This window comes from Cornus florida, unplaced genomic scaffold (genome assembly GCF_030987335.1).
Source record: "Cornus florida cultivar Cherokee Brave unplaced genomic scaffold, ASM3098733v1 CherokeeBrave_3.0.0_Hap2_Chr11, whole genome shotgun sequence".
Taxonomy (NCBI): domain Eukaryota; kingdom Viridiplantae; phylum Streptophyta; class Magnoliopsida; order Cornales; family Cornaceae; genus Cornus; species Cornus florida.
In genome coordinates, this window is record NW_026775581.1 from 92,479,918 (window position 1) to 92,506,089 (window position 26,172).

At 35.0% G+C, this 26,172-nt stretch overlaps 1 protein-coding gene across 5 annotated transcripts; it reads left to right on the top strand.

Annotated features, from left to right (window-relative positions):
- The first annotated feature begins 2,067 nt into the window (after positions 1–2,067).
- LOC132286717 (protein unc-13 homolog) lies at positions 2,068–25,904 on the top strand. Of its 5 annotated transcripts, none has more exons than XM_059789085.1 (26): positions 2,068–2,476; positions 2,599–2,663; positions 4,501–4,753; positions 4,992–5,058; positions 5,214–5,364; positions 8,372–8,539; positions 9,356–9,448; positions 9,529–9,732; positions 9,832–9,933; positions 12,060–12,290; positions 12,478–12,558; positions 13,000–13,086; positions 13,159–13,344; positions 13,438–13,596; positions 13,989–14,081; positions 14,494–14,565; positions 15,058–15,175; positions 17,736–17,908; positions 19,314–19,398; positions 20,264–20,401; positions 21,007–21,113; positions 21,197–21,274; positions 21,341–21,436; positions 22,339–22,434; positions 22,564–22,747; positions 24,878–25,904. In XM_059789085.1, exons 1-26 carry the CDS (start codon positions 2,302–2,304, stop codon positions 25,045–25,047), a joined length of 3,432 nt encoding a protein of 1,143 aa, XP_059645068.1. In that variant the 5' UTR covers positions 2,068–2,301; the 3' UTR covers positions 25,048–25,904. The 5 variants fall into 5 exon arrangements, with proteins under 5 accessions (XP_059645068.1, XP_059645069.1, XP_059645070.1 ...); XM_059789086.1 differs by having other exon boundaries at positions 2,605–2,663; XM_059789087.1 differs by lacking the exons at positions 2,068–2,476; positions 2,599–2,663 and having other exon boundaries at positions 4,634–4,753; positions 4,981–5,058.
- The last annotated feature ends 268 nt before the right edge of the window (positions 25,905–26,172 follow it).

Below are 26,172 nucleotides of genomic sequence, written 5' to 3' on the forward strand. Positions count from 1 at the left end.
ACTTATTAGCCTTGGATCGTACTTTAGTTATTTCATTTTACAGTTGGGATTTTTTATTAGGGGTCCACCAGATGGATTCCCGAGTTGTTAATTAATTGGAGGTTTTGGAGTTTAGATTTTAATAATTATATTTTGAGGATTTTTCCATTAGAATTCATTTCAGCCATTTTTATTTATTTCTTATTCTTTAATTTTGTGAGTGTTCGTGTTAAAATGTTAATTGTTTAATATTTCTCTCGAGTTTGGGCCTAGATCTGATGAACCCGTGTCTCGGATCTGAAGGGTATCACAGTACTATAAATAGTATCCAGGGGCAGAGCATCTAAAGGAAAGATTACCCAAGGGTACCAAAAATAGTATTCAGGGACAGAGTAACCAAGGGTACTAAAAATAGTATCCAGGGGCATAGCATCCAAATGGAAGATTACCCAAGGGTACAAAAAATAGTACCCAGGGACAGAGTACCTAAGGGTACCAAATATATTACCCAAGGGTATCAAAAACAGTATCAGGAGCAGAGTACCCAAGGGTACTAAAATTAGTACCCAGGGGCAGCGTACCCAAGGGTACCAAAAATAGTACCCAAAAGAAATGTACTGTTCCAAGAGCAAGGAAAAAAAAAAAAAAAAAAAAAACTGTTACTGTAGGGAACAGTAGGGCAAGGAAAAAAATAAAAATAAAATTTCCTCACTGTTTAATGAATAGTACCCGCGGGCACTATTTCCGAGGGAACAGTGCCAGGGGCAAAAAAAAAAAAAAAAAAAAAATCTTACATTCCCAAAGCTAGATGAGCAAGCTTGGGAATGGGGGGCAACTGATAGAGAAAAATAAACCTATCTTGACCTAATAGTAGAGGCAATCAAGTGTTGACCAGCCGCCAGATATTTTAGGTGATCAACGATAATATTTTGTTATTAGTGGTAACGATTTCCATAGATAAGAATGATGACAAATCTTATGCAGGATACGATTTCCATGGGGATGATGACAAATCTTATCAAGGATAAGATTTCCATGGGATAAGGATGATTAAATTCCCTTATCGAGAAGAAGGGAAACGACAATAAATAGGACGACGACTCGGGAATAAGGTACGACGAAAAGAACTATTATTAAATCCCTGCCTTCTTTTTAGACCTCCGGTGACTAACTTGATCATCGGAGAGCTCTTGGCTGGCACTACACCGGTGCTGTCAAGGTTCATCTATCTTCTTCTCTTTCCCTTGCACGTAAACGGTGTCGTATCGGACCGTGTGAATTTCACCCTCAATACCATGCTTAAGTAAAATTTAAACAAAAAAATACAAAAAGTTAAAAGTATAAAATTTCAAAACTCACATGTTATTTCAAATTATGAAAGTCGATGGTTCAAATTTTTAGCTTATAAATCAGATATTGATGTTGTTTTTGTATGAATTTAGGTATTTATTTATTTCATTCCGGTAAAATAAAATGTCAATCCCATAAAAAAAAAATTAAAAAAAAATGTACTTTAACTTTTTTTAGGTGTAGGGTTGCCCCCACTATACAGCGGGTGAGTCGAGAGAATCTTAACAGGGGAAGGCTCGAACCTGGGCCGAGTGATGATCCAAGCCAACACTTTACCATCACTACTAGGCCCAGGCTAACCAGCATGTTTTTGTTAATGAAAGAATCATATTCTTCAAGTTTTTTTCTTACCGAAATTTTCATTGTTCAAAACTGTTTAGCATTAAATTGTCATTAATCATGTTCTACACCAAAATTCACATTGTTCAAGACTGTTTAATAAATTATCATTAATCATATATATTTTGTTCTTACCAAAATTTATATTGTTCAAAACTGTTTAATAATAAATTATTATTAATAAAATATTTTTAATGACAAATAATGAAGATCGTATGACAAATAATGAAGATCGTTGATCAATAGTCGTACTATTTTAATGCTTATATTCTCATGTGACTTGACTTTTACAAATTTCGAACTCCCACTTCGTCATTAACACAGGTAATTTCATGAAATGACTGAGACGTGGCTTACCAAAAGAAAACCAAAATAGAAAAAGAAAAACGCGAAAGAATTTGGCTTTAGGCCCTTGGCCTTTGGCCTTTCGCGTTTCACAAAATGGGGTTTTTCGCTCCTTTTCATACAGAGATGAGAGATTGAAGCGTGAGCGGAGAATCCAAACATCGTTGCCCCTCCTCTCTTTCTCCCCCCCTCTCTCTCCCTCTCCTCTCCTCTTCTCAGCAAAAAAAAAACTTCATCTCTTTCTCTCTCTAACTTTCTTTCTGCAGTCATCCTAAGCGTTACATGTAGATGGAACCTCCTCTACTACAAGGTTATCGGCGAGATCGTCGCAAGCTTCTCGAATTCATATTATCATCAGGTCTCATCACAGAAATTCGAACGCCCTCTGGTCTCACCACCTCTATCTCCCACATCGATATCGATCTTCTCAGCGCCGATTATGTCCTCCAATGCATACAATCCGGTAAGCATATATGTAATTGATGGTAAGCATTTATGTAATTGATGGTAAGCATTTATGTAATTGATTGAATTCTGAGTTCAGTTCTGATCGGATAAAGTTGATACTATTTTGTTTGCAATAAGGTGAAGTACTTGACATATCGGAAGCAACTAAGAAGTACTACGATGAATCTGCATATCCAGTAATGGTAAGGAATGAATCTATCAGGTTTAATGCGTAAACAAAGTTTATATCATTTTCCTTTCCCAATTGTAGGTATATTATTTGTTACTGTACTAAACTACTCCGTAATTAACAAGTATATACATACATACATATATATATTTATTTATTTTTTACATTAGAATATATGTTAACAAGTTATGCTATGCTGAAGTATGACGAACTTTTCCTTTTGGATAGTGTTTGTATTTTTTAGGTTATGCATTGAAGGGTTTTGTGAAGATAGAATTTCATATTGTGGTTAGCTGATTTGTTACAATGGTTATTTGTTTTGGATGTGAAATAAAGTTAATAGACTGCAGTTTCTTGTTGTATGGTAAAAAGCTCGGGCATACTTGTTCAAGTATCAAAGCAGTCACTTTGTGTGAAATAAAACCAAAGGGTAGGCACGTTTAGTCTACCTCTATCTCTCCGAAGATATAGTAAATGCATTAACTGAAGCCTAAAAATAAACTTCATTAAATATTTGTTAAATTGCAATCTAAGTACCTATTTTAATAATTCATATTGTTCTTAATAATTTACAGTTAAACTTAATAACACATTTAAAGGAGAAGAAATAAATTTGAAAGATTATTCATATGTAAGAAAGAGGAGGATGAAGAATAATATTTATTTAGGCAACAAGAAGAAGAATAAAAGGAGATGGCATCTCCGCCCAGAGGGAAAAAAATAATCATATTGACTAGTAAAAATCTTTTTGACGACTAAACTTATATCTGAACTATTGGAAGGCGTAAGGGACACATGAGGCATTAACATTATCAGGAAGGAGGAAAACAATAACAAAAAAGAACACAAAAGACACTGCTAGCTCGCTAACAGCCAACTACAAAGAACCTGCTTGCTGTCATTTAATGTCTATTTTAGAGAATATCTTTAAATTAATAGTGTGTGTGTGTGTGTGTAATTTGTCTTTTCTGTGAGTGCATATATTAGCTAATATGAAGCCAATTGAATCTGAAGGACCTTTCTTCAGCCTCTTATTAGCTTTATCTTATTGGATTCTTGTTTTGCGGTTTGCTTTTATGTCTTCTGCATTCTTTTGACAAAGGTATCCTACTTTAATAACTGTCATTCCCATGATTGATGTTTCTTTTACAGTAATCCTTTTAAGTACACAAGGTTGTTAATTTCCATAGGTTTTGGTAAATTAAATGTTTTGATGATTACACTGATGCAACCATGGAAAGTTTAAAGTTTGAAATCATATTTCTTGTGGGATGCATTCTCCTTTATGCATTTCCTTTGGTGAACTGAGTTCACTTGAAATTGTAATGGCTGTTTGATGTATGAATGAACAGTTAGCAATAAAAATCTTTAAAATTTTTGTACCTAAATTTGGTTGTCAAAATAATTTGATATTCTACCATCTCTTTTGTTGTACATTTTATTGAATTTGTGTTTTTGAATTGGCAAGGCACAAAATTTTAAGTGTTTCAACAATACTTCAAACTGGATTGGTACCTTTCAAGGTAGCAATTTATCTCTTAAACCAGATTACTTCTTCCATTAAAATAATAGTCTATTTTTAAAAAGTACACAAATTAATTGAAAATTGCATTAGACATATTAATAGTAAACAGTTTTAGTGCAGTATACGCTTTCATGTTTTGTCATTATTTGTGGTCTGTTTTTTTACTTCATAGCAAAAATGTCTTGTTGGAAACTGAGTAGAAAGTGATAACTACTCATTCTGATTATGGAAAATAATTGGGACATGTAAACAATGAAATGTGAACTATTCTTTTTGGATGAAGTGATTTTTTCTTATCCTTTTCCCCGCCTTTTTGTTTTGGTAGATACACTCTCAATTAGGGGATTCCTATTTTCTTCTTTCTGATCCTAAATCAGCTGGATCTCCTCCTCGGCATGTGCCTCCTCGAATTGAGGTCAACCACGCTAGTGATCATGCATCAACTCCATCCAGTCGAGTTGGTCAAAGGACAAGAGACACTTCTGTATCTGGGGACGGCGCAGTCACTGCCGCTACAGCTTCAAAGCCCATGGAAAATATAACTGTCCCTTCATTAGGATTACCTTCCTTGAGTACAGGTAAGAGTTGGTTTGATCTTTATATCCTTAATGAGTTGTGACTAGGAAAAATGAGATGAACTAAAGGTTGATATATGATGTAGTCTTCTTCTTCTTCCTTTTTTTTTTTTTTGGTGAACAATTTATTTGGTCTTCTAGATACTGCATCTCATTATTGTCTGGTTTTAGTATTTGTTTCCTCGGATCCCTGGACTTCCATTTTTGAGTAAACTGATATGTAGTTTTAGGATTTCAAAAGGATTATCCGATGACGACTTGCGTGAATCAGCCTATGAAATATTGCTTGCATCTATGGTATTTTGTGGGTAATCTCTCTGACTCTCTCTCTCATTCACTCATGCATGAACACCTATTAATTGCACCAGTTTCTGTTTGTCATACATCTCTCCACCTCTGATCTGCTTGAAATATCATATATTTCTCTTTTCCTTTCTCAACCCTCTGCTCGTTGCTGATTCAGGGTTGAAATTCATTCATTTGAGGATAGAAAGAAAGAGAAGGGCTCCAAATTTCTATCTAGCTTGAAGAGTAGAAAGGATAAAAGACATCTGCAATATCAGTCTCCTGATAGGCATCCAGAGCTCATTGACACCATTCGCGCCCAGATGCAGGCAAACTATAAGTCCTTTACTTTTTTAATATGAGCAATAATTATTATGCCTTGATATGCCATCAACATAAGAAAAAATTTCACAATAGGGTGCCATTGTTTTCAGTCTCTTGATTCACATGCTATCAAATTTAAAGTTAGTTTACCATTTGTGGTACTCGTTTTCATGGAAAGGTATCTTTGATGTTCAATACTTATCAACTAGCTGATAATTTCATTTCACTAAAATCTGCTTGTTTGGGGGCAGCTTAGCTACTAAAGAAACCTTCTATTTTACATTGAATGCTGCATTTTTGGTACGAGTGCAACATAGACAGGGTAGGACAGCACGGTGAAAACTTCATAATGGCGCCTAAGATTGTTTATTTGGTGGCCAAAGGTTAATGGTTGCTTGTATGCTTAGTGTTCTAAAGTTGGGTGTTGTGGATGGGAAAGTTTGAAATTGGCTTTAGTTCTGAAGGTGATAGGTTGCTGAATTTCTAAAATTTTGTCTCAAACTTTCTGGGGAAGCAACTGTATTAAGGACTTGGGTGTCATGAAGAGGGTTATGAGTGGCATTGCACAATCTTTTAAATCTTCAAAAGATTTTGGAAAATTCTCTAAACTGACCCGTTCATTTAATTAGAAGAATAAGTTGATGTTTATAGGCTACTGTTTCGCTCTTAATTCTACTTGAACCTTGACTCCCTAGTGGGAAACTTTTGATTCCATAAACTATTCCAAACCCACATCAGGGCACACATGAAGGCCCAAAAACCTCACTTAACCCATCTACTAAAACTCAGGGGTTTTTACTAGTGCTGAGGCCCAAATGAAAATTATAATTTTGTCTTAGACTCTCATTATTACTTAAAATAATAAACAAAATCGAACTAGCAGCATCCTAACTTAGGACAAACGTTAGATAAGACTTGGGTCAACCAGAAATAAATTACACAGGGTCTTAAGTGGCTGGCTCATGAAATCTCCTTCTTGCTACTTCTCGTGGACAAGTACTCTGTTTCAGGAACTTTGATGTAATATGCACATGGAAATTGATACTTCTACATAAATTCTATAATTCTAATAAACAAAACAACAAACTTCTCTTTTTTATTGCAGATGCTGCTTTCAATGAAATAGGCTGTGGCTGGCCTTATGCACCTCTTATAAAGATACTCAATTTTCCTGCTGCTATTTTGATTGAAAAGAAAAACTTCAATTTTGAACATGCCTTATTGGTGGAAAAATTATTTTTTGAATTCTTATATTTCAAATTTGATCTTTAGAATGTTTGATGCATTTTTTTGAATTTTTTTTACCATATACTACTATATCAATCTCTTTATTTTCTTTTACTTTTGGTCAAAATCATGACCATAGCCCTTAACATTTATTTATTGGATAAAGATGTTAAGTCTTCATTTTTTTTTTTTTTTTCAATTATTTTAATTATTTTTTATTTTTTTTATCTGATATATCTGAGAAGAATTGAAGGATTTTTCTAACAGAAAGCTTCTTGTTGCACTTGTTGAATAGTAGCAATTTGGATTTATTAAATTTTTTTTTTCCAACTTTTGGGGTTTTGAATGTGCTGACTTGATGAGGAAAATACACGACATATGACATATCAAATCACAGAAAGAACCTTTGTAATGCTATTCATTGTGCATTTTCACAAGCCTTTGTTTGTAGATGTCACTCCATCACTTGTTTTATCTTGTTTCTGGATGTCTAACCTTTTTGGTTTATAAATAGCACTTGAAGTTCAATGTAAATTTTCAAAAGATGGTTAAGGTCCTGATATAGAGATATTGATAATGCATCGGTTTCTGATGCTTGCTAGAAGGAAAAGCATACAGTCTGTGAGAACTCGAGGAAAATGAAAAATTACTGAAACTCAGCAGAATTTTAAAAAGTGGCCTAAATATGTATTTAGAAATCGCAATATTGCAAAAGAAATTTCATGCATCACAATTTTCAATTTTGTCATAGTCAGACCCTTGGTAGTAATACATATTTCCTTTTGGTAATTGGTCTTTGTCATAATTCAAACAGAGATAATTAATCATCGCATAAGCATTCATATAACAATGAATTACTTTCATCACACAGACCCAATTTTTTTCATCAAAATTGTTCTAAATATTTTATTATATGAAATAAAGAATGACTGGTGATTGGAAAACTGAGGCAGATAAGATCGGTGATAAATGAGAAGAAATGCTCTTATAAAGAAGTGGTGATAATATTGAACTTTCAAGAAACTCAGAAAGAAGAAAAAATGATTTGCAATGTAGGTGATGTGTTGACACAATAGGAATTAGTTGGATACTGAACTCATACTCACATGACATTGCATATTTAAGACTGAACCGAGAAAGAAAAAAATCACATGGACATATCAATTCATATTCAGATACACAGGATGAGTTATTTGACCAAATCAGGTTGTTAATGAGAATATTGATGATATATTGATAAATGTTTGTATGTGTTAATAGATGTGTTGACATACCAACCTATCAGTAATTGCAATGTATACCATGGATTTTATACTCAATCAGTGTTGGTGGATGCATAAAAAGTTATGTCTAAGCCAAATGTGATGCGTTTCCTTGTCCAAATACCGTGTTTTATGCATATTTGTGGTCCGTTTGATACAAGATAACTTTACTGTTATTGAGGTGTTAAAGCCTTGGATAAAAGTTTAGTTATACTGATCCGTGTAGTTCCACCTTTTCTTAAGAGATTTACTACCGCCTCCAACTCCCATAAAGGAAAAAGAAAAGAGGGGGGCCCGGGAGAGGGCCGGGTGTGGAAATCTGTAGTACCTTTGATTCAGTTGATTCATTTCTGTAAATAGCATTTTGAACTCTTTATTCGTGGAAAATCAATCTTGATAGTTTGTTTCAATTTATCAATCAGCCAAGATGAAGGATTGCGTGAATTTCATTTTTTTCCTGACGTTAATTAGTTTGCTAGATATTGTTCTGCTTAGAAATAAGTAATTGGTTTTCCTTTACTAGATTTCAGAAGCAATGGATGTATGCATCAGGCAAAGGTTGATGCAATTTGCTTCAAGAGAAACTTGTGGAGAAATTGATGTCTTGCTAATCTCCTTGGGGCTCTTAAATGGCATTTCCAGGTCCAAATTTCTCAATGAAAAGTCATACATGCAATGGAAGAAGAGACAGGTAATGATTATCACTATTTCTTGTTTTGTCATGAGTTCTTACTTCTGAGAGAGAAAGTTGCGGGAACCCTATATGTCAGGATATATAATCGAAGTTCCTTTCATTTTGGTCGAATTAGTTAGACACCTATTGTAGTGTGGCAGTCATATCCCTTCTAATGGGTAGATTACTTAGACAAGCGTACTGTTTTAATGATGCAATAAATACGGAGGTGAGTTGTGGTGTTCAGACCTTGGCCACCTCACAATATACCAGTCCTAGCCTAACTGGACCGACCTTAGACTTATGTAGATGAACCCGAGCAGCCAGCTTAATCCTATTACGGAAAGTTAAGCCAGGCAGAAACCTATAAATATTATATATAAAAAATTATTATAAAATTAGTACAAATCAACAATATAAATTAACTCTTATTTGTTTGGAAGTAACCTAAAAGTTAATATTATTCTTACATCATTGTCTGTGTTGGGCTGGACTTAAGTTATCGATAGCCTGATCCAGAAGTCAGCTGGTCAAGAATCTCGGCTCCCAGGCTTGGTGTAGAGGCGTGAAAGGGAGGCCAATTCCCGCTGATGGCCCATAGTTATTTTTAGTTGTAATTGAGTGCAGAACCTATGGAAACAGCTAATGTAATTTGGGTCAAGCTACAAGATATTTCTAATTAGTTTACCCAAATGAGGTAACCAGATTGTGCCAACGACGACTGGTTCTAAGCATTTCTCGAATTTTAATTGTGCCTTACTGGGTGTTCAAGGAATCTATAGTCTTTATATGTTTCCAGTTTATCTATCTAACTTGCGAATTACTTTCTTGTAGGCAAATATTCTTGAAGAATTGTTTTCTTCTGCTAATCATATAACTGAACAACAAACATTAGGAATTTTACTTGCAAAGATCAGAAATGCAAATGTAAGTCACCCACTTGGCATGTTTTAAGGACATTAAAATAAATTCATTACTTGACCTACTAGTTTTATTTTGTATTGTAGGAATGGGACATTATAATGTCACCTTCTGAACGTGCTGAGGTTCTTTTAGCTATTAGACAGGTTGCTTCAGTATTGTCATCCAGGCCCGGACAATTTGGTCTCGGTTCCTACTACTGGACTTCTGTCTATCACTTAAACATCAGGATTTATGAGAAGCTACTTGTTGGCGTATTTGACATTCTGGAAGAAGGTCAGCTCATAGAGGTATATGTTCACTTCATGTTTATTCTCTTAAATGTGTAATATTTGCTGGTATGTTAATTTTGATTGATATTGAAAGCTATTACTTGGGTTCTATATTAGGAAGCTGATGAAATCCTAAAGCTTATCAGGTTGACCTGGTCTACTTTAGGCATTACTCAGAAAATGCATAATGCATTATTTGGATGGGTGCTTTTTCAACAGGTAAACATTCTATTTGAACTATTGCTTATCTAAGGTTGACATCTACATTGCAGATTTATTGTGGATGTAATTATAAAACTAAATTCCTTTTTCGTATGTACTCTATTTTGTGTTTCCCTTTTAATGTTTTATATAGTTTGAACAAGACAACGTTTGGGTACATGATTCCTGCAACATTCTTTTGAATATTTGTTAATTCATTGATGCCATCTTAAGTTGAATTAGATACTGATCATACTTTTTTTTTTATCGATTTTAGATGCTTATGTGGTTTGTCTGTGTAGAGAACATATACTGGGTATCATACACGTTGATACAGTCACAGACTATTTTTCAATCGCCTTTTCCTGGAAATTAGTTATTTTCAGAGTACAGTAAATACTTGACACTAATGTGGGTTAAAGACAATATATGAACTTACATAAATTACTAAGAGGAATGTGCTTCAGGGAGGTTGATGAAATTTTAATAAAATGATTGATGCCGGTGGATGATTGAAATTGGATTTAAAATTTGAAGGTTTGATGAAATTCAGGGGTTACTGGAGTGGCTTATTATTCTCTATAGTTGTCCCGAAGCAGTGCAGAATTAGTGCTTGAGTTAAGAGGTTATGTAGCATAAAAAGTGGTCATCGTAGTCAAGAATTGTGAGAAAGCATCTAATTTCAGATCATTGAGGATATACTTGATAGTTGTAATCATCTACTATGATTCCAAATGCATGTCGTTATGTAGTGGATCATGCAGTAGTGCTTCAGTTTTCTCCGAATTGTTGAAATATCCATCAATGTGTTCAGTAGCTAAGTTTATTGATTAATATGCACAAACACACACCATTAACATTATCTTACTGTTGTAATTTGGTTTAGTAGTAACTAGATCGAAATGAAAGGTAAGGATGATTATGATGACAATTTCAGTTTACTATGTTACATGCTGCTTCACAAGCTTAGTTAATTTGTTTTTCTCTTTACATAAATTGATTTAGAAAAGAATCTTGGCACTGCCAAGTGTGAAATTTTTCTATCAGGTGTCTTAGGCCATTCAGTTTCAGCATCAGTGACATTGTGTCCCTGATGCAACTTCTGTAATTTAAGCTAGAACTTACTGAAATTTCAGAATTTACTCTACTAAATATTAATAAAATTTCTTGGAAATATTGTCTTTTCATTTTGAGGATGATGCAGAAATGTTATTTCTAGAAGGAACTTTTTGTACGTCGTTATGTTGCATTTTGATTTTTTGGAAATTATGAATGGCATTTCATCTATAGATGCATTCTTTGTAATATACGAATTACCTATTTGATGTTGGGAGTTTTTTTTTTTGTTTATTAGAGTCATCTGTTTTTATACATTTCTTTATGATTCACAAAATTTCAAGAAAAGTAGTTATACTCTATAACTTAAAAATTGACATACTCTTGAATATGAATATATCAAAATGTTGGTATCTTGATTGTTGACATGTTTGTTGTCATCTGAATTGAAACGTTGCTGCATAGTTTGGTTAGAATTGATCTTCTGATGAAGTTTATGCAACTGGGTTGATACAATCTAGTGTCTCTCTTGATACTAAGTATTTTGGTGATGAACTTCAGAAAATTGTATAGTCCAGGAGGGGTGCAAAAAAGGTGTGGCAGTGGGGGTTTTACAAGTCACTGTAGCTTGAAATTTTTTGTTCTTGGGTGGGGCTTCTGGGTGGCAAATATTGTTCCAATGGAATTAGGAGATATTTATATTATAATATTGTACATAATTCAGACTGAATATACGGAAATAGAGCATTTATATTTGGCTGTTAGTATAAGATTTGATTTTCATTGGGCTCCTGTTGATTAGTTTAACATCGATCTTGTGGGGGATAAAAAAAAAATCTGTATGTTTTACATCCCTACTTCCATTTTTTTTTCAAAGCATGAGTCACTGGTAAACTTAAATTTATCAGATTATTGAAAAACATATTTCAGCCTTTGTGTTTTATCATTGTATCCAACAGTCTCACCTTTGCTTTTTTGATTGTAAGATTAAGTGAATGCTATTTATTCTAGTTGTTTTGTAATGTACTTTTTATATACGGAGTATTAATTTTAGTTGTAGTTTCTGAGGCATTTTATTTCTATGGAAGTTTGTTGGGACAGATGAGGCAGCTCTACTAGATCTTGCAATTCTCGAAGTACAGAAGGTTCTATCTGCTGAAGGTACTGATGGGAAGGAACAGCAGTATATGAACAGCCTTATCTGTTCAACTGTATGCAATGGCAGTGAAATAAAACCCAGTTTGGTGCAGGCTATTCTTTTGTCAATGAGCATCTGGTGTGACAGTAAATTGAAAGATTATCATCTGCATTTTAGTCAGGTCTATTGCTGTTTCTGGACATAATTATTTCATAATTTGTTTCAATGTTTCTATGGACTGTTTATAAAATTGCCTTTACTCCTAGGTTCTACTCATTTGCCAATCTATCATCATCATTTCATTGTCGGCGGACCCTTGTGCTTTTATTTTGAAAGATACTCTGTCTAATGATAGGATTTTCTTTCAGAAAACTGGATTATTCGGGAGGATGACGACCATGGCATTAGCAGTTGGAAATTATAGTTTTGGTGAACATAATGAAATCAAGGTTCGTCTTTGTTTAGTGGAATAATCTTACTAAAATGCCTTACTATTAATAGTTGTTAATTATTAGATTCATCATTACAAGCAACTTGCTGTTTAACAGAATCTCGAGTCTCAATTAATAAATATAAGAGAGTGGATGTATGGTAATGGTAATTTTAGCATCTAGTCATATAACAAAATGCATAATCAAATAAAGTATATTTTTTTTTCCTAGTTGGTACTCACACACACTACCTCCACTGAGGTTCGAACCCCTGACCTCCCTTTGGAAAGTAGAAGCCTTGTATCGCTAGGCCACAGGCCTGTTGGTATCAAATAAAGGATATCTAAATAGTCATGCTCTTAAATTTTCCTTTTCACGCTTCCTCTTCTTTGATCTCAATGGTTCTACCTTATCTATTCTTAAAATTTATTTAATGAGGAAAAATTCTCACCCTTGCAGTCAACAAAATCTGATGCTTCAAGTGAAATTGCTGCTAGAAAGCTCAGAACATATGTTGAAAGGTCCATTGAGGCTGCATGCTGGCGGGTGGGTCATGGTATCTATGCTATTTCATCAGTGGTGTTATATGAGGTTCACCCGTTACCTTAATAATTTCAGGTAGCAGATATCTTAGATCTTGAATCTAAAATAGAAAGGACTCACCCTTTGGCTCTGCTTGCAAATGAACTGAGATTGATTGCCGAGAGAGAGCTCAATGTATTCTTCCCGGTGTTTCGTCCTTGGTATCCTGAATCTTCGATGGTCTCAGCCGTCCTATTGCACCAATTTTATGGAGAAAGACTGGTTTGTTTCTGTTCATCCATCTCTTTGCAGCTGGTGACCTTTACTGGATTGCTTGATTTCTATCAATTCGGCCTCTTTTTTTATTATCTGTAGAAACCATTCCTCGAGGGAGTTTCGTGTCTTTCTGAAGACGTTAGATTAGTGCTTCCTGCAGCAAATATGTTGGAACATGACTTGACAAAGCTTTATTCTTCTGCATGTGAGGGAAATGGGTTGCATTCCCCTTGCAGCCAACCATTTGACCTCTATCAGGTTAGGGTAATTTCGGAATCTTTAATTATGCATTGGTGATTCTTAATATTCCATACTTCCATATTTACTATGAACCTTGTGCATCTGTTCTTTATCCTATCTGTCTGGATGAATATTCTGTGATGTTTTATATCATATTCATGTAAAAATCAACATTTTGCTTGATGCAGTTATTGAGTCCATTGAGTCAATGGTCATTCTGTCTTTTGGATCAAATACCTCAAAGAACTTGTTAGCGCATCATGAAATTTTTTATGCATGTTGTTTGCACCTAGGCCTGACATGACAGTGGATGAAGACATGCTTTGGTTGTGTTATGATGTTTGGCTTGCTTTCCCCTTATCTTAATAAGAAGTCAGCATTAGCTGTTTGTCTCTTTCCTTTGTGTGCAGATTGGAGAAGTCTCTAGGCCAATTATTCTTGATTGGGTAATTGCTCAGAGTGAGCGTATCTTGGAATGGACTGGACGTGTTATCGTTCTTGAGGTTGGTTCCATAGTTTGTAGGGTCATGTAACCTATTACTGCAGTTTTATTAATTCTAATGGTTCCAACAATAACAAAATAGGGGATGAATAAGATTAGAACAGATCAGAGAACAATAGCTGACAGACGGTATTTGGATTCCTCCGTCTCTTGTGCAAAATATTTAATTTCATGAACAATTGTGGGTGAATAAGATTAGAACAGATCAGAAAAAAATATGCCGACTGATGGTATTTGGATTCCTCTGTCCCTTGTACAAAATACTTAATTTCATGAACAATTGTAATATTGTATTTGTGTGGTGAGAAAAGGTTATAGAACCTTTTTATTTATTTATTATTATTATTATTTTTTATTTATCTCTGTTAACTACACATCCTTTTAACTTGAAAGTTTTGTTGCCACTTGTACAGGATTGGGAGCCTCTATCAAATCAGCAAAAACAAGCAGCATCAGCAGTTGAAGTTTTTCGGATAATCGAGGAGGTATGAATTTTCAGTCGAGTTTTTCCCTTTTTTCTTTTTTTTTTCTTGTATATATATTATGTTTGTCTGTCCTTCCTTTCATATCCGCATTAGCATACAAGAGAAATTTCATCTTCATATCGTCAGAAGCCACTTAAACGGAGGTGATTGTGAATAGAGGTAGGTGGATTTGTTGGATTCTTACGATGGGCATACTTGGAGCTCACTTCTTAGCAATATGGGCACCATTTCTTGAGAATGCTTCTTAGGAGAGGTTTTGTCTAGATATTGATAACATTTTTCATTCTTTAGACAAATTTTTATTTAAGCTCTTTACAGCACTTTCTTGATTTCTCCGGAAAATTTCTTGTCTTTTCTAGCCATTGATTTTGTCAATCTGTCCTTCCTATTTTGCTACATTCTTCCTTGTACGATCTTTTATTTTAAATTGACATTCTGACTTCTTACTTTATTTTTTATCAGCTTGCCAAATAATTTTCTTGTAATTTGCAGACTGTGGATCAATTCTTTGGGTTGAGTCTTCCAATGGATATCACACATTTTCAAGCTCTACTATCTATACTTTACCATAGCTTGGACGGCTATTTGATTAAACTCGTCAGCCAGTTAGGTACTGTGCATGTCAAAATCTGCTAGACTGATAAAAATGGATGCCTTGCTATATGATTATTTCTCTTCCTTTAGGCTTATTTGTGAAGTCCACTTTTCTGTTCATTTGCATATAACTTCTTATTTGGAAGCATTTAGTTTTATACCTTCATTTAGTAACTGTTACATGCTACTTCACATGTATTTTTAACAAGACTATCCAGCGAGGGATAAAGTATTGCATACCTGTTTCTTTCAGAGTTTTATGATTTTAACTTCCAAACTTAACCCTTCTATATAGGGGATGTTTTAAAATGAGTGGAAGTATCCATGTCTATGAAGCTATTTTGCACAAATTTTATTTTACCTCAAGTTAATGATGACAATAAATTGCTATGGCGCTAATTTGTGGTGTCAACATGTTCTAAGATTTTCGGGTTAGACAAATCTGACACCTGGAGACATACTCGCGCACAATGTGCATGCTGAGCCCCTGTAACATAGTTGATAAAGAAAGCATATTATTACTACTCGTATCTCTGCCAAGTAGTATTGGAAAGCGTAGGTGATGCTTGTCCTCCCTTGGACTTGGTTGTAGCCAACTCTAGTTTTCTTTTTGAATTAGGGATCACATGTTGATTAGGGCAGAGTCACAGATTACCTTAAAATTAAGAAATATGGTTCCTTTTGTCAACTAAGAGTATGGTTATAGACTTGCTGTATCCAGTTGTATCTTTGTCACAGGGATCCAGTTGGAACCTGAAAGCTTCTCTTAAAAAAAAAAAAAAAAAAAAAAAAAAAACGTATAGTACTTGGCATTTGGGTTTGTTATGAAGTATTATATTGTAGGAGAAGGAATGAGAATATGTGCTGGTAAACTATAAGTGAGATAAATAGAGCAGTTGCAGTGTTTCACTTCACTAGCATAGGACGAATTATACAGTGATCTAGGGTCTTGCGGAGTCTAACCAGAAACCACAAGTCTATACATTGTTCATCAATTTATAGCCAGAACTGGAATGTTGTATGCTTATATGTAGCGTTGCAAAAGGCCATAAAAATTAACCACTTAAAAGCGAAGGATTTTGAGGAAGGTTATGAGGTAGCTAAATATTGAATAACCTACTAGATGTCATATAGGTGACAACTGGCGACCTACGAAGTATGTGAATTTCATGGATACTTTTGGTGCACATTGTGGAGTTTAGACACTCCACTTTTGACAAAAAATAAGAAAAAGTGGTTGTTAATTTGATTAGTTAACACAGAATGGGAATCTGGGATAATGCAACATTACAGTTGCTCAGTACTGCTTCATGGATCTCTCCGAATGACCAAAGTACCATTAGAGTAAGATGGCTAGAATGATTTTATTTATGCGGAATTTCAAATTCACAGACTTTGATAACCCAATTCAGTACGTAATTCTTAATGGATTAAGGGCTTATCAAATTAAATGTGTTTGATAAAGCATTTTGAATATCACTTAAAATGAATTCAAATTTTAAGTGACAGTGACTTCACCTATTACTGAATGCTGACTACTTAAAATCCAAAAAATTATCATAAAAATTTTCTCAAGCTACAATTGCTGCTTTAACTTCAGCACTTAAAATCAGCTTTTAAAGTCTTCAGTACTTAATTTCCAGTTTTATCAAACAGCACCTGAGACTAGTTTGTATAGAAAAGTTCAAGAGGATCAAGATGCATGCAAATTGACTGTTGTTTGCTGAAAATTGGGTAGAAATGAATGGAATTAAGAACTCCTGAAGGCCTGAAATGAAGACATGGAACGGTGTTAATAACCTGGCAAATTTGTTATTGAAGGACACATGTATTGGCATTCATGAACCCAATGTCCTTTCCACGGTTGCAAAATGTCCCCGAGACCTTCCTTTTGTTTCCTAATTTTGATAATACTTCTCTAAGTAAACCTGGAACAACTGGAAATTGAAACAAGTTGTAGGCATCATGATGGTTCCTTTATTTTTGTCTTTCTGGGCTGGTTGGTCATTGAGATTATTTCCATATTCATCCCAAGCTTTTGGCAATTCTGTTTGGTCACAGTTGCCACTCTCTTGCCAAGGAGTGTGCTGTTGCCTTTCGAACTCCTTGGAGGGTTCATTCCCCTTATGGTCTCTTTGCTTAGTGTTTGTTCTTGTTCCCTCTATCTGTTTTCTTTGGACAAAGTATCCTCCTGTGCTACCTTTAGACTTGATTTTCTTTTTTTCTTTGCAATAGTTAAGACACTACTTCTACCTCATACAAAATATGAAAGAAAATGCCGCTAGAAGGGTCACTAGAAATAGTTCATAGCTTTTCACTAAGATGCATCTTTTGCATATAAATGACTGGATTCTTTTAATTATTTGCATCTAAGGAACTGAAATCTTAGGCAAAATTTCAAATCGATCTCTCACTAAATAATGCAATGGTGTGTTTTCAGAATGTGTTGTTTTTTTGCCTGAAATATCTTGTCTATTCTTGCTGTTGAGAGTTGATCGTATGCAATAACCAAAGAGTTTTTGTTATTATTTTATAATAAACTTATGATACTAATCTAAATCCCTTGAGTATTGCAGTTGAAGAGCACCACCTTTATCCTTCTGCTCCTCCTTTGACTCGTTACAAGGAGGCAGTTTTTCCTATGACCAAGAAAAAGTTGATTGATTGTGTGCTTCTGGAAGAGGAAGTGAAGTCTAAGTTGAATGAGCTGACGATACCCAAGCTCTGTATCAGATTGAATACTCTCCAAGTGAGTTACATTTCCTTAAATATATCATCAGTTGTTGCGTAAATAGTTTGCTCGAGTAGCAGTGAAAGTAGGAACTTCCATTCTGTCAATTTGATGCTTGCGATATTAATGAATCTTCATACTTTTTAGTGTTGACATTCGTTACAAATTTTTTTTCTTTAGAGAAGGTTAAGATGAACGACTTTTTTTTAACCGATCATAAAGGACTACACACTCTTAATATAAGATTGCTATTTTGAGATTAAGTTTTTGATTGAGTGATGAAATGAGAATCGTTTCAGAATTGTTCTCCTTCCCCAACTTCCTCTCCCTAACACCAAAAGGAAAAAAGATCCTGTATAAATAGTAACAGGTTGCTAATTTAAAAAATAAAATTAAAAATAAATAAAACTTACATAGATGAGGATTGGAGATCGTTACAATAGTTCTGTTTAAGTGTGTGCTTTCTAGCCATGCCACCTAGAAAGCACAGACACTCCTCTAGATGGTGCCAGGGCTGTCAAACACGTGTCCGGCATGGTTACAGAGTGTCTTGGAGTTGGGATGATTTTTTTGGTTGGATGATTATGATAACAAAAACAAGAGCAATAGTAATATGCATTTTCTAAGGTGGAATTTTTGTTGATTCTAGGCTAAAACTCATGTTCTTTTTGGAGTATCCTGCTTAATTTGGTGTCACGTAGTTTTTCTATGCATGCAATGGCATTACGATTGTAGCCAAAGTCTAAAATGAATATGAGGTGTCTGAAGTGACAACATCAAAATAGAATTATGTGATGCAAATTTTGTATCTGGATGTAGCGACTCTAAAATACTGATGTTCTTTGGAGGGTCCCTGTCACATAGATTACTATCATTTTAGAGTACCTCATGAATGACAGACTCTAGGTCCAGAACTTTACTTTTGCTTTTCTTGGTTAGCTCTTGTTTTTAGTCTCATGTATACTATTCAATAAGGTGCTTTATATTTCTTTTATGTTTTAAATTTATATTCATATGTTAATTTTATTTTCAGGTCTCATTCTCAATTGATTTTCGGTTTATTTATTCTGGTGAATGGTAGAGGTCCTGATATGTCTATTTCAATTTATGATCTTCTCTTCAACCTTTTTCTTGTCTAGACATCCAGCTTTTTTTTATCTGAATAGTATAAATTGTGTCCTGAAGTCCTTAGAAATTGACTTTTATATATCTTCACTCAAATGGCTAGACTTTCTTCTCTGTTCCCTCTGACAGTGCCATTATCTTCTTTACTATGGTCTAGATAATCCAGATGTTATACTGATTAATCTTTCAAAAAGTCCTGTTATGCTGATGTACTTGCTGAAACTCAGTTAATTCTAACATGTCACTCAAATTGATTTTTTTTTTTTTTTTGGCAATACTCGTCTCTCCTTTCTGGCAGTATATTCAGAAACAGATTGGCACACTGGAAGATGGCATTAGGAAATCATGGGGACATGCCACACGATCTGAAAATCGAAGATTGTGTAAGATCTGTTTGTCTGTCTTGATGACCTATGATTTACTGATTTCTGTGATTTCGTGTGTTATTCAGTTTTGTACTTTTCTTGTTTTATTTATTTATTCTAACCTCTTAATCAATTCACGTTAACTAGGGAATAATGAATTTTTGGTGCCTTACCATTTGGAGTTGTACATTGTGTGGTTTTAGTTTGAATATAGTTGCTAAATGGACAAACCATTAGGCTTATTCTTATTGTGTGCATGGTTGGGTGGCTATGCTATCTGTGCATTGGTTTGGTGGCTATGCTATTGCCTTTCAGCTAGTACTTGCTATTTTCTGATAGATCTGTATGTGGGGAAACAATAAAATTTTGCAGCACTAGGAATGTAAAGATTCAAACTGGAATATATATACAACATATTGAGTTTCGTGTGTTTCTCATTCTATGATCACCTATCTCAAGTCACATCTCCTATTCCCGCATGAGTGATTGAGGGTTCAATTCCCCATTTGGGTACTAGTTGGTGTGCATGTTACTGTTTGAGTTGGTGTGTGTATCTTACCACCAGGAAAAAAATAACTTTTTCTCATTCTATGATACTTATGCCATGCCTAGAACATCGAGCTTCATTCATATTCTTGTCCGCCTTTTTTTTTTTTTTTTAAAAAAAAAAAAGACGAAAAAATCAATGAGATGAAAAATCATCAACAGCCGCATGATTTGTTTATAACAATGCTTATGGGTCATTCTTATTCATCCAGCCAATGAAAAACCTCTGGACACATGATTTGAAATAAAAAGAAGAAGAAATCAATGAGATGAAAAATCATCAACAGCCGCATGATTTGTTTATAACAATGCTTATGGGTCATTCTTATTCATCCAGCCAATGAAAAACCTCTGGACACTTCAGAGAGAGCTGAACTTACTTGTAGTGAATCAGTTGATGAGCTGTTTGTCGCCACCTTTGACAGCATTAGGGACACTGCAGCTGATGCTATCAGAAAAATATGTGCCTTAATTGGTGAGAAAATAAACTCCATTGTTTTCTTTATTCTATTGAGCATTGAACACCCCTGCTTTATGCGACACTTATATAGGAGTTTTTCATGATGTAATAATGTATAGCCGGTTGAGTCTCTCTAAAAGTAAAAGATCCCATGAAATGGCATGATGCTTAGTTTCTAGGTTTGCATAACTTTGTCTCCTCACTTCCTAGTTTTCTACTCCTTTAAACCTCATTTTATCTTCTTCTTTTCTTTCTTTTTTTTTAACTTATTGATCCCCTGCTTAATGTGACACTTATATTGGCATTGCCTAATTTATGGCTGTCAGTAGTATATTAAATTTTAGACCATCATTCCATTGTTTTTCAATGTATGTTATCTAATTGCACTAAAAGGTGTCTTATTATTTTAGTTTTCCTGAACTGAACCTCTTGTGAAATTTTCTCGTTGTTATGTTTACACTTTTGTCGTGATCTATTTTGCCTTTAATGATTGCAAAGGTTGTTGGTATAATTTGGGATTCTGAAAATTCTTGACTTATCAAATACTTATTTTCACAATTTACTTGGTTTTTTTATGCTTGCAGACATTTATTCTAACGTTGTGTACTAAATATTTTTAGGAACAAGAGTTGTTTTTTGGGATTTGAGAGACTCGTTCCTGCTTCATTTATATCATGGTAGCTTTGATAGTGCTCGTTTGGACAGTATTCTTCCACATTTCGATATAGTAAGACATTTACTTAAATGCTTGCAAAGACAATCAAGTAAAATTTGTTCCTGTTACATTAATTCTGGGAGGTATCTATGCAGGTCCTCAATAATATATGCAGTTGGATTGATGATGCTCTCAGAGATCGCGTGGTGTCAAGCATCTGCAGTGCATCAATGGTAGGCTTTTATTTCATGAATCTGTTATGGCTAATTTGCTGCATGGTTCTGATTATATCAGTACAGGAAGGCTATGTCTGGGTATTGCTGGATGGAGGCCCTTCTTGTGCATTTTCTGATTCGGATATCAGAATGATGGAAGATGACCTTAATTTGTTAAAGGTATATATATATATATATATATATTAATAGTAGCAAAACTTGGCATTTTCTTTTGTTTACCAATTTGATTTGTTTAACATTGATGACAACTGATTTATTTAGTGTGATGACTTAAGGTGTGAAATTCATTACTAGAATACCTGAAAATAACAACTTTTGTGGGGTCAAGAACTACTTCATGCAGCATCATTTTTAAGGATCAATGTTAATGTTATGTAGTTGCTACTTGGGATTTGATCTATTTTCATTACTCTTAGTACCAATACCGTTAGAACCCTAGATTTTGCATGTATTGTTGTGTAATTAAATAAGGGATACCTCGGGGGTTGGTGTTTTCATAATTTTGGGGAATAGGATGGGAACATATAACTAGTATTTAACTTCTTTGGAAGGAAGAGAGAATAACAGAAATCTAATATACTTGAAATTCTAGGAATTGAGGACAAACATTGAATTTTGTCCTCAATCTTTCTAGTATTTTTTTTTTTATAATTGCTTGGTTTCATTACTTTTCAACCTCTTTCAAGTTTGATTTTTGAACTTTTCTATCGGTATCCTCACCAATACCTCAGTATATATAGCAGAAGAGAAAAGATAAAGAGAAACTCTTTTGCAGTGCGGAAATCAATGTTGTTTTAAAAGTTTGGAATTTGATGTTTGAATATGGAAATTGTAGCAATACTATGAGACATGCCTATAGACGGCGTTGCACAGTTTAGAGTCAGGGATACCAGATTTCGTGGTTGGTTATATGCCATATTGTCCTAATGTAAAAAAGAACAGAAATCTTCTGGTGTCTTTGCTAAAATGAGATCGCTTGTTACACCTTTTTGCTGGCTTTATTCTATGAATTATTATCAATTTGGCACTCACCTATAGAACTATTCTGCTCCACTTTATAGGATTTCTTTGTTGCTGATGGAGAAGGCCTTCCCCGGTCTTTGGTTGAGAAGGAAGCAACATTTGCTCATCAAATCTTAGACCTGTTTTCACTTCAGGTCTGAAGACCCGCCCATCAAGAGCTATTTTTGCACCTAAATTAGTTAATTGAAATTGACATTACCTCTCTCTCTCTCTCTCTCTCTCTCTCTCTTTCTCTCTCTCTCTCTCTCTCTCTCTCTTTGCAGACTGGATCTGTAATTCAAATGTTGATGACTGCAAGCGAACATATTTCAACAGAACTGGATTCGCGTCAACATGGTAGCAGGTGCTTGGGAGATGCTCACACCCTAATTCGAATATTATGCCACAAGAAAGACATGGAGGCCTCCAAATTCTTAAAAAGGCAATATCAGCTGCCCGCATCTTCAGGTTGCTATATCTCCCCCATCTTTCTTCCATGATTCATGATTCATGATTAGGTTAATTGCACAAAACACCAATGAACTATAAAAAGGTTGCATGTTAACCCCAAGAATAAAGTTAACCTCCCTGAACTATTGAAACTTTGCAAACAAGGCCAACAACCCACCTATTGTTAGGTATCCTTCTACCCATTAAATGTGCTTTGAGAATGACTAAATTTCTCTTAAGATTATTTGCACAACATTTTTTGAACTATAAGAAATTTGCACGTTACACTGGAACAGGGGTGTAATATATGCATTTATATGGTTTAGGCCTTTGTGGGTGGGGGATGCTTTAACCATTTATTTTAGGGTAAAATACACCGACCTCCCCTGAGGTTTGGCCCAATAACACACAGCAGCCATGTTTGCCGTTTATTACACCGTGTTTCCCTTGAGGTTAGGCGTGTGTTCTCAACGACCCCCTCCCGTTATGTGCCCGTCATCTCTGTTAATGAAATTTCATGGCATGAAATGACAAAAATACCACCATTACATTGACCAAATGCCCGTAGAAAAAACTATTTGTTTTAATAGGCTTATGAATATTTTACAAACTGCATCTTTACAAAATGCCATATATACTATATATAAAATATATATATACATGGGGAAGGAGTGATCTGTGACTCCGATGGTGCATCCTCATCCATTTTCTCTTATTCCCCTTGATCCTTTTATATATACATATGTATATATCAATTTATACATATATACATGGGAATTGTCAGGAAGTAGAGCCATTAAAGAGGAAAATACCATTTTCGAACTTTCATGGAACACCTGCAATTCCTACCAAGATATTCAAAAACTTGTCAATTGAACCTAAACAAGAAAAGTCCGGCTGAATTTCACCGGAAACCCCCATAGAGTTTCTCACTCTCATGCTTTCCATAGTAATTCTTCGTGGGATACCCTCCAACCCAACCAAAAATCCCAAAACCCTCCCTAGACCATTTTCCTCCACTGGCTCACACACACACTTGGATCCAAAATTACCCATTTTCCTCCACCGTCACACAAGCACACTTGAATCCCAAATAAAACTTATTTTGTATTGAGAAGTCGAATCCAGATTGAGAGGAGAAAGTTGTGGATTTTCAATTATCAATGAAGTGGTGGTATCCTCTGCTGGCGAGCAAGCCGACATGCTCCGGCGACAGGAGCGTGTGGTTTGCAGAGTTTTTCGGCGAAATGGCAGGAGGTTGTGCGTTGGTGTGCTGGAACATGAGAATGGCATAGGGTTTTGCAGACCTTGTCCTTGTTGTCTACAAGCCACCGACTGAGGTGTGCGGGAACATGAGAAGAGAGAAACGGTGATGACCTTGTGGTTGGTTTGTTTGCTCTTGGGCAGGATGAGAATGGTGTAGGGGTTTATGAGAGAAGGAAAAGAGGAGGAGAGAACCGGATAGAGGGAAAAAAGAAGAGAGTTGCAGGGGGAATTTTTTTTATAGTGGAGCAGAAAAGTCATTTTTGCATGGAAGATTCTTTTATTATAAAAGTATTAAAATATTGAGGGTAAAAACGACATTTCACTCAACCATCTGTGCGTCTGCTCACTAACTGGAATAGGGGAGGTCATTGTAATAAATGGCAAACATTGCTGCCGTGCATAATTGGGGCAAATCTCAAGGGAGGTCAATGTATTTAATGGAGAGGGGTGTCTTTCAAATCTTTTTGTACCAGGGTGATGTGTAAATTTTATATAGTTCAAGGGAGTCTTACGCAATTAACCCATTTCTTTTATATTCTCAGCCTGCAAACAATTTTTATTTTTTTTGTTTTTGATAAGTATTGTCAGCCTGCAAACATACGTCAAGGAATTTTCACAAGCCTATATATAAGTGGTCAAATCTGTTCATATCTCTTTATGTGTGCGTTTGTGTTGTCCTTGGCGAAAAGGGTGGAGGGATTCTGAGTTTTTAATTCTTTTGCCTCAGTATTTCTGTTAGAATCTTGGCTTTAATGTTTTTCATATGATATGCTTGATGGAGCACTGATTGCAGAACTTCCAAAGACATCATCTTCTATGCAATTCGGTCCACTAACAATAATCTAATCTGTGCTTATGTGAAATTTGATAACTTATGTTCAGAGTATGACGACACTTCATCGAGGGACTCTAGTTCGAGATCACCTGTAGTAACAGATCTTCTAACACGAAGCACATCGTTCCGCTGGGCCGGGAAGAGCCACGGCAGCTTCAGATTGATAAAAAAGAAATTTCAACGAGCAGCATCGGGAATCAGGCATTCAACATGGTGACCAAACTGTACGATGGTGGCCCATTAAACATTTTGTATTTTCACTTGCATCTCGGTCCAAGCATTTAGGAGTTGGTCTGTGAGTGCAGAAATGACTCATTCAACGTCCATTTTAAGTCATTGAGTATAATTCTTGTGCATAAGAAACACCATTCATGCATGATATCATGGAAAGTTAATTGTAAGACAGTATGGCTTAATCTCCTAATCAATCAAATGGAGGTGAGGAAGGTTTCAAGCATCTACTTGGTGTCATTAGTTTTTCCATGTTTGGTTGGAAAAACTATAAAGCGTGACTAGCGAGAATTATAGACTTTTTGGCTGTATCCAGTTGTATCTTTGTCTCAGGAAGCAAGTTGGAAGTTGGAAGTTGGAAGCTATTCTTATTTGTTATTTGTTTATTGGTTACAATCATTGTATTAATTGGTAGCACATCAGAGTCAAAGAAACCCACAAAAAGGTGATATTGTGGTGGCAGGTCCCCTCAAAATTCGGCGGTTGTGATGACTATGGTGTAGAAAGATTAATAAATCATTGTGGATGCTGAGTCACGATGCTCAACCACTACTAGTCACCTCATCACCCTCCCTTGCATTTATTTTAAATATTTTACTATTTTAGTGTTGTAATTAAAAGTATAAAATCGTGTCGGCCTATGTGATGGTTTTTACATCATTCATTTTGTATGGAGAGGATTTAAGTTCCATCTTTCACACTAGCCTGTGTGACTTAAACAGTTTGATGTGACTATTAGTGTACTTTCACATGGAATTCGGTCCTCTCCTGACCTTTTATCATGCGCTTTCACATCGTATATGTAACAATTGTATTATATTGTTATATCATATCATTATTTTAGGGTTTGTGTTACTTTTTATGGAAGATGAGATTGGAAAATTTGTTGTCCTCTCAATCGAAATGAGATCTATGGGACCAATGAGGGGATGCCACGTGTGGCCTCTGCATATGGTTGAGCCAACATCAATGATTTATAGATTTACTATTGTGCGGTTGACAATTTCTTTGATATTGCATCATGGTAAAAAAGGAGCACAACTGAATTTTCAAGTGGATGCACGTCAAATGCGTAAAACTGACAAGCCCAGATACTTCAGAAGATTTTTTT

Excerpts from the sequence above, each read along its gene's own strand:
- LOC132286717 (XM_059789085.1), top strand. The coding sequence starts at position 2,302 with ATGGAACCTCCTCTACTACAAGGTTATCGGCGAGATCGTCGCAAGCTT. Across the intron at positions 9,934-12,059 it reads GATGGGTGCTTTTTCAACAG|TTTGTTGGGACAGATGAGGC; the intron begins GTAAACATTCTA and ends TTTCTATGGAAG. Across the intron at positions 21,275-21,340 it reads GCATCTGCAGTGCATCAATG|GAAGGCTATGTCTGGGTATT; the intron begins GTAGGCTTTTAT and ends ATATCAGTACAG.